The 13,184-nt window shown below is 47.1% G+C and overlaps 1 protein-coding gene across 4 annotated transcripts in view; it reads left to right on the forward strand.

Moving 5' to 3' along the window:
- The first annotated feature begins 489 nt into the window (after positions 1–489).
- Positions 490–13,184, forward strand: part of LOC135829714 (serine-rich adhesin for platelets-like) — a 28,327-nt gene continuing 15,632 nt past the window's right edge. For 2 of the 4 annotated variants that reach the window (XM_065342109.1, XM_065342122.1), the window contains exons 1-9: positions 491–1,623; positions 4,332–4,423; positions 4,826–4,938; positions 5,162–5,265; positions 6,186–6,258; positions 6,495–6,605; positions 6,873–7,013; positions 7,847–8,845; positions 9,062–9,131. In XM_065342109.1, the coding sequence (XP_065198181.1) occupies positions 1,615–1,623; positions 4,332–4,423; positions 4,826–4,938; positions 5,162–5,265; positions 6,186–6,258; positions 6,495–6,605; positions 6,873–7,013; positions 7,847–8,845; positions 9,062–9,131 (1,712 nt within the window). In that variant the 5' untranslated portion in view covers positions 491–1,614. Of the gene's footprint in view, positions 1,624–4,331; positions 4,424–4,825; positions 4,939–5,161; positions 5,266–6,185; positions 6,259–6,494; positions 6,606–6,872; positions 7,014–7,846; positions 8,846–9,061; positions 9,132–13,184 lie in introns of all 4 variants that reach the window. The other 2 variants (XM_065342126.1, XM_065342115.1) reach the window with 2 other exon arrangements.

Below are 13,184 nucleotides of genomic sequence, written 5' to 3' on the forward strand. Positions count from 1 at the left end.
GAATAGTGCAAAATTGTTAGCCTCGTTGCGCCATGGCTAACTTGTGTCTTTTGCCTCTGCCCTCGCAGTATCAAGCAGTGATAAGTATTCAGCAACATAGATTGTACAATCATGATCAAGTAACGTAACGTTAGTTGTAAAACTGCAACACTTAACTGGTTGTGGAGAAGTAGTATTTTTACTAGGGCAATCCCCACAGACTGTGAGTCTTTTTACAGGGTACCCCAGGTAAGTGCGTGAAATAGAGCTGAATGAAGAAAGCCGTAAGTGCGTGAAATAGAGTAAAGAAAAAAGAAAACGGTGGCTGCATACTATGCCAATATGTGTTGCAAAAGAGGCTGCGAAGAGTACTGTTGAACATTGGAGTCCTATGAAAATATCTTTATTTTTAAAATGGGGCTCTTGCCTTTGCCAAGGCTTGCTTTGGCTTGTTGGTGATGCACATTATCATTCATGGATCAAGATTGTAGTACAGTCATGTAATCAAGTACTGTACCACTAGGCACTGCTACTAGTAACTACCCGGAGTAAAGACAGTCTGGACTAGTGGAATCAGTGAGGATACAGTTCTTCTAGAGGAAAAATGCACCGGAGTTGCTGTAATGCACAGGTACACAAGAGACTCTTCAGTACTTGACAAGCACGGTGAGACAACGTTCGTCGATCTCCATCTCCATGACATGTGCAGTGGAGTCTGCTTCGCACTGCCACTCTTTCTTGGACTGTTGAGTGTTGGAGACTGCTTGCTGGCCGTATCGCCGAGTCGATCTGTAGAGTCTAGGCATGGCCCTATCGCCTACTGCCAGTACTGGGCCGTGTGCCGGATAAAACTTAAAAGTGTCAGCTACGGCTACTGACTGTGGTCTGTCCTACTCGTAGATCGTCCGCGTAGCTAGCTGCCGGTGACCGGTGACCCATGTAGATCTACCAGCGCTGTGTATAGCGCTTTGTCGACATGTCGCCCACCAAACTCTCTGGATCTCCACAACATGTGACAAATGTAACGAGCTGATAACCACTATACTATCGTACACCAACACGTGACTAACAGACGTTTTTCTGGCATGGATTGTTTATCCCCTCATTTCCTGTGTGCGAGCTTTGAGGCGCGCTATGCAATAATGCAGATTGCCATGATTCATTGTGTATGCTGATGATGCTAGCATGCTAGGCCCACGTCACGTCATCACGCGTCAGTACGTGTGTCCAGCATGGCAAGTCTTCGCGACGAGAAAGAAGCAGCTGTAGCTAGATACGCTTCCTCACCTAGGATGTGAGGCGACAGATTGTTAGCACCTGCTGCCATGCTGTGCCAGGCCACTCCGATCCGTTCATTCTTGCTCAACCTTTCATGTTAGTTGCTGGTAGCTTCTTTCTCCCCGTTTTGGCGCTGTGTTCTCCTTTTCTGGCCGTGTCATCTGGCACACGTAGCAGTGAACCATGTCTTGCTTTTTTAGATACCATCGCTGCTGCTACTGCTGCTGCATTTGGTCGTACAATATCGAGTATTAAAATTATAGTCCAGAGTTGACTGTTAGCGTCACGGAATAAAATTATTTGACCAAAGGAGAATGATGCTTGTGTTGCGGCCAGAAATACTGTCCTGAATTCCTGATGGCGAGGGTAAGTGCTCGAATAATGGACATGCTTTTTTATTTCTCCACGACAGCTAGCTAAGCCTGCGAAATGCATTTTCATTTCGTCCGGAATTTCGCTTCAAAAAATATCCTGTCGGCTTTTCATGCTGTGCTGCCGTAAATGGCCCGTGTACCGTATGGCATGGCACTCGCAATGTTGCTTCGCACGTCGGGGCTCTTGATTCGGGGGTCAGTCGAGACAATTTGAGGTTGAGTGGTACCGGTGTTTGAACTTATTGTTTGTGTTTGGATGATGAGGGTGGTTTTGGCATATACGCATCGGTCCGTGGTCCATACGTGGGTCACGTTGGACGTGGGTACGGGTGTCGGCTGCATATTTGGCGTACTAGCAAATAGTTCACCGACTGACGTGACCGCGTTTGTCAGTGCATACCGTGTCCTGCACGAGTCGTGAAGGGAGGGCTAGTAGGGGGTCCATAGCCCATAGGTATCAATCCCGTAGTGTTAAAGTTCCTAGTTTTTGTTTGTTTGCTTTTTATCTGAAGACCCACTTGTGCACATGATGCACAACTCCCGTCTGAGATAGCGCGGGACACACGGCATGACAAAAGCCAAAGGGGGTGTGGAGCAACAACGAACACTGGTGCGGACGGGGTGCTGGGGAATTCTTTCTGTCTAATCCAGCCAACGACTCGTTTTGCAGATATCTAATTTGAAAATGTAGCGAATAGGGCCGCCCAGAATCAAGTCGTTTTTTCGCGTGACTTCACTCATCAGTACCAGGGTTGGTCGATCCGTTTTTTTTCCTGCCATGCATGTACACGTACATGTACACCCTTCAAAGCGGTGAACCCCTTGATAGGCGACAAGGGCTCTGGGTCATCCTAATAAAGATATTATTACAGTGGTCCCTCTATAATCCGGCACCATTTGTGCCACGGAAATCTGCTGGATTAGGGAGGGTGCTGGATTAACAAATCTGATCTACTGCTGCAATGTGCATGAAGGGGACATTTGGCTTCTGAAAATTGTGCTGGTTTATCGAGGGTGCTGGATTATAAAGTGCCGGATTAGAGAGGGACGACTGTATTACATGTAGATATTACATACTCTACCGGTAATCAAACCAGTTGATCTGGAATCTTGCTGTGGACGATCCAGCGCTGTCAGTTGTCCCGCCAGGACCATAATCTTGGCCTCGCTGGATAACGAGTCTGACGAGCAGCTCTCATCCGAGAATCTGTCGACGAGCGACGAGGAGGCGGGCTGGTGTTTTTTCAGGAGCGATTGCGGATAATAGAAGATGAAATGACAGTCAGACTCCAAGTGCAGACTAACGTCGTTACCAAGCGGTGCATCCTGTCATTTGGCTGCTTCAGAGGGCGATGCCTGGACTGTTGAAAATCGATCACGAACGCACACACCGCTGGCATTGTGAGAACATGTTCAATTTCGCCCATGGCTTCTCTGAGTGATGCTCCGTCGAAGCGAAATTGAAGTGTGAGAATGTTGCCTGCCTATCCGTGAGATCCTTACGGAAACATTCCTTGCTCCTTGTGCTGTTTTCGTGTGCACGCAGTCATGTGCACAGTCATGTACCCGTGACTAGTCCATGCAACTTGGGACCAACAAATATATTTGCGGTCGGGTGAAAACTGAAAAGTGACGGTTGGTTGGGTGACGCGGAACAACAAACTTATTCTGGATGGTCTTATTTCAATTCAGTAAATCTAAAAAAAGAAAGGCATGTAAAGAAAGGGACACATGCTTCCCGTCGACGCATCTGTGCAATAACAGATTCAGTGCAAACATCTTTTTTTTTCTTTTTCGGCGCAACCAAGGATCAGGGTGCGAGACTGTGAATCTTTCTGATCATGGTGCAGTTGCTGAACTCTGTGTAACAACTCATTTGATCGAAAATAACACTTGACAACGAATGCTGTATAAGCAGAAATATTCGTCTGGAATTTAATTTCGTCTTTTTCGTCCAAGGAGCTTTTGGACTAAATTAAATGCCGGACTAATATCGATTTGTCCAGCTTTTTAATACACTCTTATGATCAATGGACGGAATTTACAACCGAACGAACTCCCTTTCTTTGGAGTTGGACGAAATTATTGACCGACGAAATTTTCTGCTTATACAGTAGCCTACCACATGGATGCACAAAATGTGGTAATAGTGGTTTGTTCAGTACAGCAGGGGCTTCATGAAGGATACTGTTAACTGTGGCATTGCGATACGATCGTACAAGGAGCCATTATGCATACATGTACTTGCCGCAGTATACTGTCTACTGAAGCCTGACACGTTCTCTGATTTGCAGTTTCCACTGGAGTGCACAAGCAGATGGTGAGATCTTCTTCACCATCTGCCATATGTTCTCATGTTATACCAGTGGTCGACCTAGTCCATGACCCCGCACACAGGAGCCAGGGGATTGCTTGTCCTTCCGCCAAGCTTAGTTGTTGGCGAAAGTCACAGGACCAAGTGCTTCCTTCTAGAATGGTTTGGCTACTGGTGGTTCGTGTGAAAGGTTGCAACGGGTCTGGCTACAAGAGTAGGGAATACGCACTATGTAATGCCTGTTAGTGGTCAGTCTTGGTTTTGAGCTTGCCATTGCTTGCGGTCATATGGTTTTTTTGTGTGCTAAGCCTGCTGATCGAGCACCTGCTCAGCAAAGATGTGTCCCATTCACGTTGATTGCGTGTGTCTGTTTTTGGTATCTTTAGAAGGTATGGAGCGGTCCTCTCCTCAACAAGGACAAGTACCTTGCAGAAGTCTCCCTCTCCACGTTTTGTGACGAGGATTTACCATGTCCAATGTGAGTGTACCATAATGCCACCCCCACTCTCCTCGTCTTTTTGTAAAATTGCTTACCATGACTGCAGCCCGTGCTACACCGCGTTCACGCACTAGACCACAATGAGTTTGCACCCAAAGGAATTTAATTCACATACTTTGTGTTAAGAGAATCGGATAGTCCTTCTCTGATGAGAAGGCACCATGCCTTGAACAATTTTAATTTAAAAAAAATGTTTGTTCGCAAGCATGCCCCCTGTTACAAAGCTAGTACTGGCACTGGCATGTCGTTGTTTAGGACTTGTTCTATTACACCTTATTTCTGGGATGTGTAATTCCCAGTGGACTGCCATTGTTGCAGGCACTATCGCTCTACTAGTATATTTTAAGCAAAACATCACTTTCTCTATCTTTCCTATCCCAGTGGAAGCACGATCAACATCAGGTCCAAGACCACGTTTGTCAGACTGAGGTTGTTACTTCAGCAGATTCCGGTTTTTACTTGTGGCAACCCAAAGAAGGCTCGTACTCAATCGGGTGAGCTCTGAAGATGATATGCGATCAAATATTGCACGTTTTGTGTGTTGATATGTAGAGAGGTTTTTTTCACAGCTGAGCAAAGCATGTATGTGAGCTGCTTGTCTGTCAGGATGAACCTCCAGTAATGTGTGTGTGTGTGTGTGTATGTTGTGTGTGTGTGTGTGTGTGTGTGTGTGTGTGTGTTTGTGTGCGTACGTGCATGTGTTTGTGCACTTTGCAGTGTGCCATGGCTCAAGCTGCTACTTCTACTGTGAAATACGGCCCGAGCAAGATGAACAGCAGAACTGTAGGAAGTTGACAGAGTTCTTTTTTGCCAACCAATGGGTAAGTATTAAGTACCTCTTTGTGTTAACCAGTTCTCTCTCACACCTCACATTTGCAACAGCAAAACCACAGTGCAGGGTCGGCTGCGGACAGCCACATTGCCTTGTTTCAAGGGGAAAACAGAGTTGCCAGAATTCGAGGCAAAATGATACAGCAACAGTTAGTGCAGAATGACCACCCAGATAAAATAAGCATGATTGCAAAAAATAAGTTACCACAATTTGCAAAAAAGAAAACTTCTCCGCTGTGTACAAAACGGACTGCACCCTTGATGAGCAAGACAAAAAGAAGGACAATCTTTTTGCGCAAGCGCTGTTTCACAGCACTCGCTCAACAACGATTACGTCACTACAGTGACGTCAACCTGCACTGCGTGCCACAACAAAAAATAATACAACAAGCTTCGCAAATATTCGAAGTTCGAGAGAACATTGCTTCTCGTTTCTTTCGAATTCTCAGCCAACGAGAAGCGTACACTTGTGTGCGAACCATACCCTGGGTATGAAAATGACATGACTTTCTTATTCTATGCAAAAACTGTAGACAATACATTGTATTGTCACTTCACTGGCCGTAGTTTCACTGTGGGCAAATGTGCTGCTTGCCATACTCCTAAAAAATAATTATGTCAACGTTGATACATGTATTGGAAGTTGTGTGTGTGTGTGTGTGTGTGTGTGTGTGTGTGTGTGTGTGTGTGTGTGTGTGTGTGTGTGTGTGTGTGTAGGTGTGTGTCCGTTCGTGTCTGTGCATATCCATGTGTGCATGTGTGTTCTTGTTTGTGTGTGTGTGTGTGTGTGTGTGTGTGTGTTGGAGGGGGGGGGGGGGGGGGGGAGGGCTGGCTTGGCTTGGCTTTTTGTGAATGCATTTGTTCACGCATGTGCTCCCTTTTTTTGTTTTCTGCCTGTCCTCTATGGCAGGCTGGTGTAGTCACACTATCTGCAAAACATCGTCTCTACCTAATCCCTACTTCCAGCTTCAGTCGTGACATTGGTATGTGGTCACTAATTTGTTACAGCTGTCATGAGGCATGGTAGTAACTGGACCCATTCGATTACGCATAATTGCGTGCATTTTAGAATTCTGTACAGTGAATGAATCGTTTGTTTTAATAATGAATACACAAATCTCGTCTTCAGAATCGACAGAATCTCATTCTGTCGATTCTGAAATGAGGGCGAGGAGGGGAGACTGAGTGTGTGTTCATGTGTGCGTGTCGTGTACTGCAGGGCTGAGTGATATGTCTGTGAGCGCACGTCTTCACGGTCTGCTCATCTGGCCAAGCGAGTCGAGTATCTGCTCTTCTCCTGCCGCCGTCCAACAGCCTGTTCCAGTGCAATGTAAGTGCTGCTTGTCATGCTCCTCTCAATGCAGCACTATTAGCTTGAGTACAGTACTCATAGTATGGATTCAAATTGGAATGCAGCGGTGGTTGTGTGAACTGGTGCCAGCCTTCTCCGGAGCTTAGCCGTCCAGATTCTTTTCTAGTCTTTGGTATCTAATAGTGATTGGTTGAATACAATCCCTGCGTGCTGTTTTACTGGGGTTGTGATGACGATGCTGCTGCACCTTATCCTTTTAAATGTCTGTGTTTGTGCCGCACACAGCTGTTGATGCAACTAGTGGTGCTGCAGTTGTGACTGCTTCTGCAGCTGTGACTGCTTCTGCTGCTGTGACTGCTGCTGCTGCTGTGACTGCTGCTGAGCCAGCTCCCGTCGCACAACCACCAGGTGAATCGTCGGCGTCAGGTATGTGCGACTGGGAGATCAATGATACTGCGAGCATGCGGGGGGGGGGGGGGGGGGGTTGCTAGGTAGGGAGGAATAGAAATCCGGTCCATCTGCACCGGAGGTACGGGACTGTGACTGTGTGCTTGCTGGGTACTTTTGCTGTGTTCTCCTTGTAGGTCCTATGAATTTACTTTTAAATTACTACTTACTGAAAAGATAAGGTTGCCGAAACAGCAGTCAAATAAGGTGTGCTATGAGCGCACTCTAAGAGCACAGTATCCAATGGCAGTAGTTTTTGTATTGGAATTGTAGCCGGGAAGTAAAATTATCTTATTGGGAGAGCATACACCGGCTACAAAATTTCTGCATTCTGGGTATATACAGTGCATACGAAGATCATGCCTTCAGGAGACACCATGAACAGGGTATCGGTTAATAAATCAGTACCAGACCAATCAAGGTACACACATGCACATAAATCGAAAGCATCAGATAATGGATTTATTGGATTATGCCCGATTCCAGCAGATAGTAGGCAACCAGGACGAATCAGCCTAAGTCGGATTGGACCGGCAGCCATGCATCTTCAGTAAACTTTGATGGAGAATGGAGCAATATATTCTTCAACACTACGAACACGAAGAGTACTCAACGGAAATAGCTATGCATCAAATTGTATGTGTGAAGTTATTTATATCGTACTGCATGTACTAGCAATCGGTTTGCCCGACTGTTGCCTTTGTGTACTAGTGTGTGACCTATTGAGTTCCAGTCTTGTCTAAGGTGTTCACAGCTAAGAGAAATACGTTGCATTCTGCCATGCCGGGTACGTGCTATGTTGGTGTAACTAGGTGCTAGGCGAAGCTATGCTAGCCATCCGTCCATCCGAATCAAGAGAAAGTCTGGCTCTAGCGATGGCAGCCATACTCGACTGTCCAGTGAAAGTCAGCCGGAGGAAGCTGCTCGTTCGTGGCCGTCCGCGGACAAATTGGACGATGTATCGCACGGAGAGCGGCCACGTCTACCCATGCTAGCTATTCCACCAGCTGCTAAACGCAAATGTCCCCTGATGGTAAGCAAGCCATTGCAGGAATCCAAACCATTGAGCCTGAGCACAGGAACTGGCAGGGAGCTGCTGACCTCGTCGACTTCCCAATCCATTGCTTCTCATGGAGAGGCGACGAGAAACAGTCAGATCTCTGCTGTTTTCACTCGGCCGCCGTCTGCAGTTGTGGCCCACCAACATCCTACCAAAGATCCTAGGTTAAGAGCAGCAGAGAGCACAGCATCAGTTGAAGGAGGCAATGGTAGCAGAACATCTGCTATGTCACCTGATCAGTGCTCTGTCGATCGATTGCAACACTCCACTCCTGCGCCTGGATCAGGCCAGCAGCAGCAGCAGCAACAGCAAAAGCATCAGCGCCACTCAGGACGTCGACATAGGCATGCGCTCCAAGCCGACATGGTATCATGTGTGTCAGGCACACCGATGCAGCAGACAGGAGGTAGTGGGCCGCTGTCATCCAGTGCGGTATCCTCAGCGACAAGCACAGCGTCAATAGCACTGCCAGTGGCTGCACCTCCGCCAGTGTCTGAAGCGTCGTCATCCGGTGCACCCAGATCTGCCAATGTCGCATTCAAGCATGTCAGCCAATCGAATCAAAGTAACCCAGCCCCTGCTCATGCTGCAGCAGGAACCAACAGAGTAGAGAGCAAACACAGGCGATCGAAAGCAGAAGTGCGTGAAGCTACTAGCAGCCGGACAATGCTGGACGAGTTCAATGGTGATGCATTGTCTGCATTGATGAGAGTCGCCAGTAGAAACCCATTTCTACCTTTACTTTTGGGAGGTAAGCCGCTGCTGTCTGTACAAGTACAGAGTACTTCAATGACTGTGGGCCAGTGTGGCGCTTGGTTCTTCAGTTGCTGGCGTTGCTCATCCCGGCTTGTAACGTGTTGCTGCTGCCTACTTTGAATCGTCTCAGTTTCGGAGTGACAATGGCGGCAAACGCTCTCTTGGCTTTCATGTGTCTGGTCTTGGATGGCTGCTTGTTTGCGTGTGTCAGGTCTAAATCAGAAACAAATGGATGAGATGATGTCGAGTGCCACTAGTTCACTCAAAGCCTTTCCAGCTGGGTAAGTGCACTGAATTGGAACTTTTAAAAAGTACAAAGTTTCCTCGGAGTTGAAAAAAAAGAGAGAAGCTCTAACACTTAGTGGGAGCACAACCTTCAGGTTCTTCAACAACATTCTGAAGTGTTTTACTAATAAACTTTTGTGCCTTCCCTTTTAGTTGATAAGTAATGTATACAGGCAAGAGCAAACAGGAGCAAGAACAATGAATTAAGTGCAGCAAAGAGGTGATAACACAGCGTAAAGAAGAACAGCTAAAAAACAGCGATGATAAATGCTTGACCCATGCACATAGAAAGAATGGCAAACAAATGCAGTGGCGGATCTAGGGGAGGGCGCGGTGGGCGCGCGCCCTCCCCTCAAACAGTTCGATTTTTTTTAGTGCAGGCACATGGGCAGTTGCGCAAGTGTTTGCACATGCTGTGACAAGTAGTTTCTAGTGTCAGGTAAGAAAGTTCTTCTGAACACGGAGTAGTTGTTCTCTTAGACTTTGGTTGACTTTTAGTTTTGAAATTAGTGTTCAGTTCACGAACTTGTATAGCTAAGTCGGTGAAGGGGATGGCGCACCGCCCGCCCAAGCGGCTAGGGAGCCAACAAACTCTCCACGGATTTTTCGCGAAGCAAACTTGCGCTTCGTCAGCTGCTCAGTCGAGCGATCCGTCTTTGGAGGAGAATTCGGACCACCGCGAAGATCCTAATGTCGTCTCGGAAGGTTGAGAACGAACTGCCTCTTCTATCCTCGCCACGCCACACCTCAAAACGAACTAATCAGTGGTTTTTCTCTAGAGCTAGAGAGAGAGTTTTTCATAGTTTACTTCAAGCGGCGACGGAAGAACTCATAATGGAGAACTAACACTGACAACGAATGTCTAACAACTGACGACGAACGTCGGACAACTGACTCTGACAACGAACGTCTGACAACTGACGACGACCGTCGGACAACTGACGACGAACGTCGGACAACTGACTCTGACAACGAACGTCTCACAACTGACGACGAACGTCGGACAACTGACTCTGACATGGCAAAAGGAAAACATGATATCAGAAATTGGTGCCCTCGTCAGCACAAAAGGTGGTGTACTCAGCACAAAAAGGTGCACGTGTCAACAACAAAGCAGCGCAGCAGCATGTACGGGTCAGCAACAAAGCAGCGCAGCAGCATGTACGGGTCAGCAGCACAGAGACACAAATACAGCAGCAGCTACGACGAAGAGACAACACGTGCAACCACATGTACACACAGAGACACAAATACAGCAGCAGCTACGACGAAGAGATAACACGTGCAGGCGCAGGTACAACACTGAGATCGAGGTCTGCTCAGACTCTGATCTTCCCCAAATGGAATCCGAAGTAGATTCTGACGACGATGGTGGGACTGTCAGTAGTAGTGATGCGAGTTAGGAGCGTTTACCTGTTGAAACTATCGCAGATGACGATGTTGTGACTGCCACGAATGTGGCTGGTGGCACTGCTACGCAGCGAAGTTACTCGGATGCTGTTGATGCACCTATTGGCGGTGCAACTCTCAGCGATGCAGAAAAGCGCAGCATACTTGGGATCCGGAAGCCTGATAAGCAGACGGTGTTGCCATCTAGGGATTATCCCGACAGCCGCCGAAAGACCGGTACTTCCACTCGCTTGCTGCTACTGAAGAGGTTTGAGTGGCTTGCCTATTCTGGAAAGGCTGGCGAGGAAGGCGTTTTTTGTGCGCCGTGCGCCCCGTTTCCTACATTGCTTCGACAAGGATCAACCCGAGGTGAATACCTCATCATCCATTCTTACTGCTGGACATGGCCATCCAAGTAATCGTATATTTTATTATTTTGCCATTGTTCTCGATCTCAGCATGTCTGGAGCTTTGAAGCACTACCTTTACACAATTCAATGTACGAGTAGTACGGCTATGTTCTACTACAGCCAGAGTCCTCAATGAAGTGGTTGAAAAAGTGGGAGTGAGTGCATGTGCTAAAATAGTAATTCTACATAACCGCTAAGCCTATGATGTAAAATAGCCGCTATGTCGTAATGTGTACAAAATACAGGTACGGCATAGGTTCCCCTGTCATGAATATTACCCGCGCCCTCCCCTCAGATGAACTCTGGATCCGCCGCTGAAATGTGCTAGTGTGAAGAAATCTAACAAATGTGAACTGTTATAGGTTCGGTTTCTTTGTGTTTTGTGTTACAGAAGCAGATTCATAAAGTTCTTTGAGTAATGTTAAATTCACACTTAGGCCGTTAGGTAGGTCGTCAACAACTCGTTCGTTACGTCCATTGGTTGTCTATTGTTGTCGCACTACGTTTCACGTTTGTTAGGTTTTCTTCACACTTGTACCTTTTTGTCATTCTTTCCGTGTGTATGGGTCACGCATTTATCATTGTTTTAAGCACTTCTTCTTTGCACTCTTTCATCACCTCCCTGCTGTACGTAACTCATTGTTCTTGTTCCAATTTGCTCTTGTCTGTATATCACCTGAAGAGAAGGCATGAAAGTGTATTTGTGAAAAATTCAGAATTGTGTTAAAAAAAAGTACAATCATAACAGTTTCTTAGCAGTTGCCTTTTTTGGACCTAGACAAGGGTCATGTGCGAATCCTGTTTGTAGGCGTCCAGTCGTCCAGACACGAGAATGTGGGAAGATGGGGTGGATAGAGTGCATTTCCTCATGCTAGTATTTCTTGCACATCTTTTAGGGGGATCACTCATAGTACGAATGCAATCGGTAGCCAATGCTGTCTGATGATCACTGTATGCTTGAAACTGTGTGTGTGTGTGTGTGTGTGTGTGTGTGTGTGTGTGTGTGTGTGTGTGTGTGTGTGTGTGTGTGTGTGTGTGTGTGTGTGTGTGTGTGTGTGTGTGTGTGTGTGTGTGTGTGTGTGTGTGTGTGTGTGTGTGTGTGTGTGTGTGTGTGTGTGTGTGTGTGTGTGTGTGTGTGTGTGTGTGTGTGTGTGTGTGTGTGTGTGTGTGTGTGTGTGTGTGTGTGTGTGTGTGTGTGTGTGTGTGTGTGTGTGTGTGTGTGTGTGTGTGTGTGTGTGTGTGTGTGTGTGTGTGTGTGTGTGTGTGTGTGTGTGTGTGTGTGTGTGTGTGTGTGTGTGTGTGTGTGTGTGTGTGTGTGTGTGTGTGTGTGTGTGTGTGTGTGTGTGTGTGTGTGTGTGTGTGTGTGTGTGTGTGTGTGTGTGTGTGTGTGTGTGTGTGTGTGTGTGTGTGTGTGTGTGTGTGTGTGTGTGTGTGTGTGTGTGTGTGTGTGTGTGTGTGTGTGTGTGTGTGTGTGTGTGTGTGTGTGTGTGTGTGTGTGTGTGTGTGTGTGTGTGTGTGTGTGTGTGTGTGTGTGTGTGTGTGTGTGTGTGTGTGTGTGTGTGTGTGTGTGTGTGTGTGTGTGTGTGTGTGTGTGTGTGTGTGTGTGTGTGTGTGTGTGTGTGTGTGTGTGTGTGTGTGTGTGTGTGTGTGTGTGTGTGTGTGTGTGTGTGTGTGTGTGTGTGTGTGTGTGTGTGTGTGTGTGTGTGTGTGTGTGTGTGTGTGTGTGTGTGTGTGCCAGCTAGTTCGGTTGGTGGGTACACTTATGCCTGATTGTGTTGGGTCTGTTGCCAACAGGCTCGGCTGCATGATGGTGTATTGTTGTATCTGCCACCTTTGTTGGTTTCAGGGTTCATATACTTTCTATTTGAAGTATACATACCTGTTAACCATGGACTGCTTCTGGCTAGATTAACTCTTGTGTAATCTATGGTGCTAGTGACGCTTATATCAGATTCACTCTGATTTAGCCACCCACACTAGTAGCAAGTATTACCTTCACTGGGGGCAGGGGTAACTGCAGTTGGATCCCGGGACGGATACCCTGATGCCGTCAATCCTTTTTCTGCACCTTGTCCTCACCCACTTACTGAGGTGTGGTGAGCCCATAAGTGGGATCATTTTCAAGTCCACCCAGAGTTTTGGGGATTTCAGGGGGTGTCGGTCGTTGGGCGGTTCAATAGCCAATTGAGCCATCTTTCCAAGATTCCTTTTGAGTCTCTCTCCCCTCTCCCGGGGAGACCCACGTGACCA

This window comes from Sycon ciliatum, chromosome 1 (assembly GCF_964019385.1).
Source record: "Sycon ciliatum chromosome 1, ocSycCili1.1, whole genome shotgun sequence".
Lineage (NCBI taxonomy): Eukaryota > Metazoa > Porifera > Calcarea > Leucosolenida > Sycettidae > Sycon > Sycon ciliatum.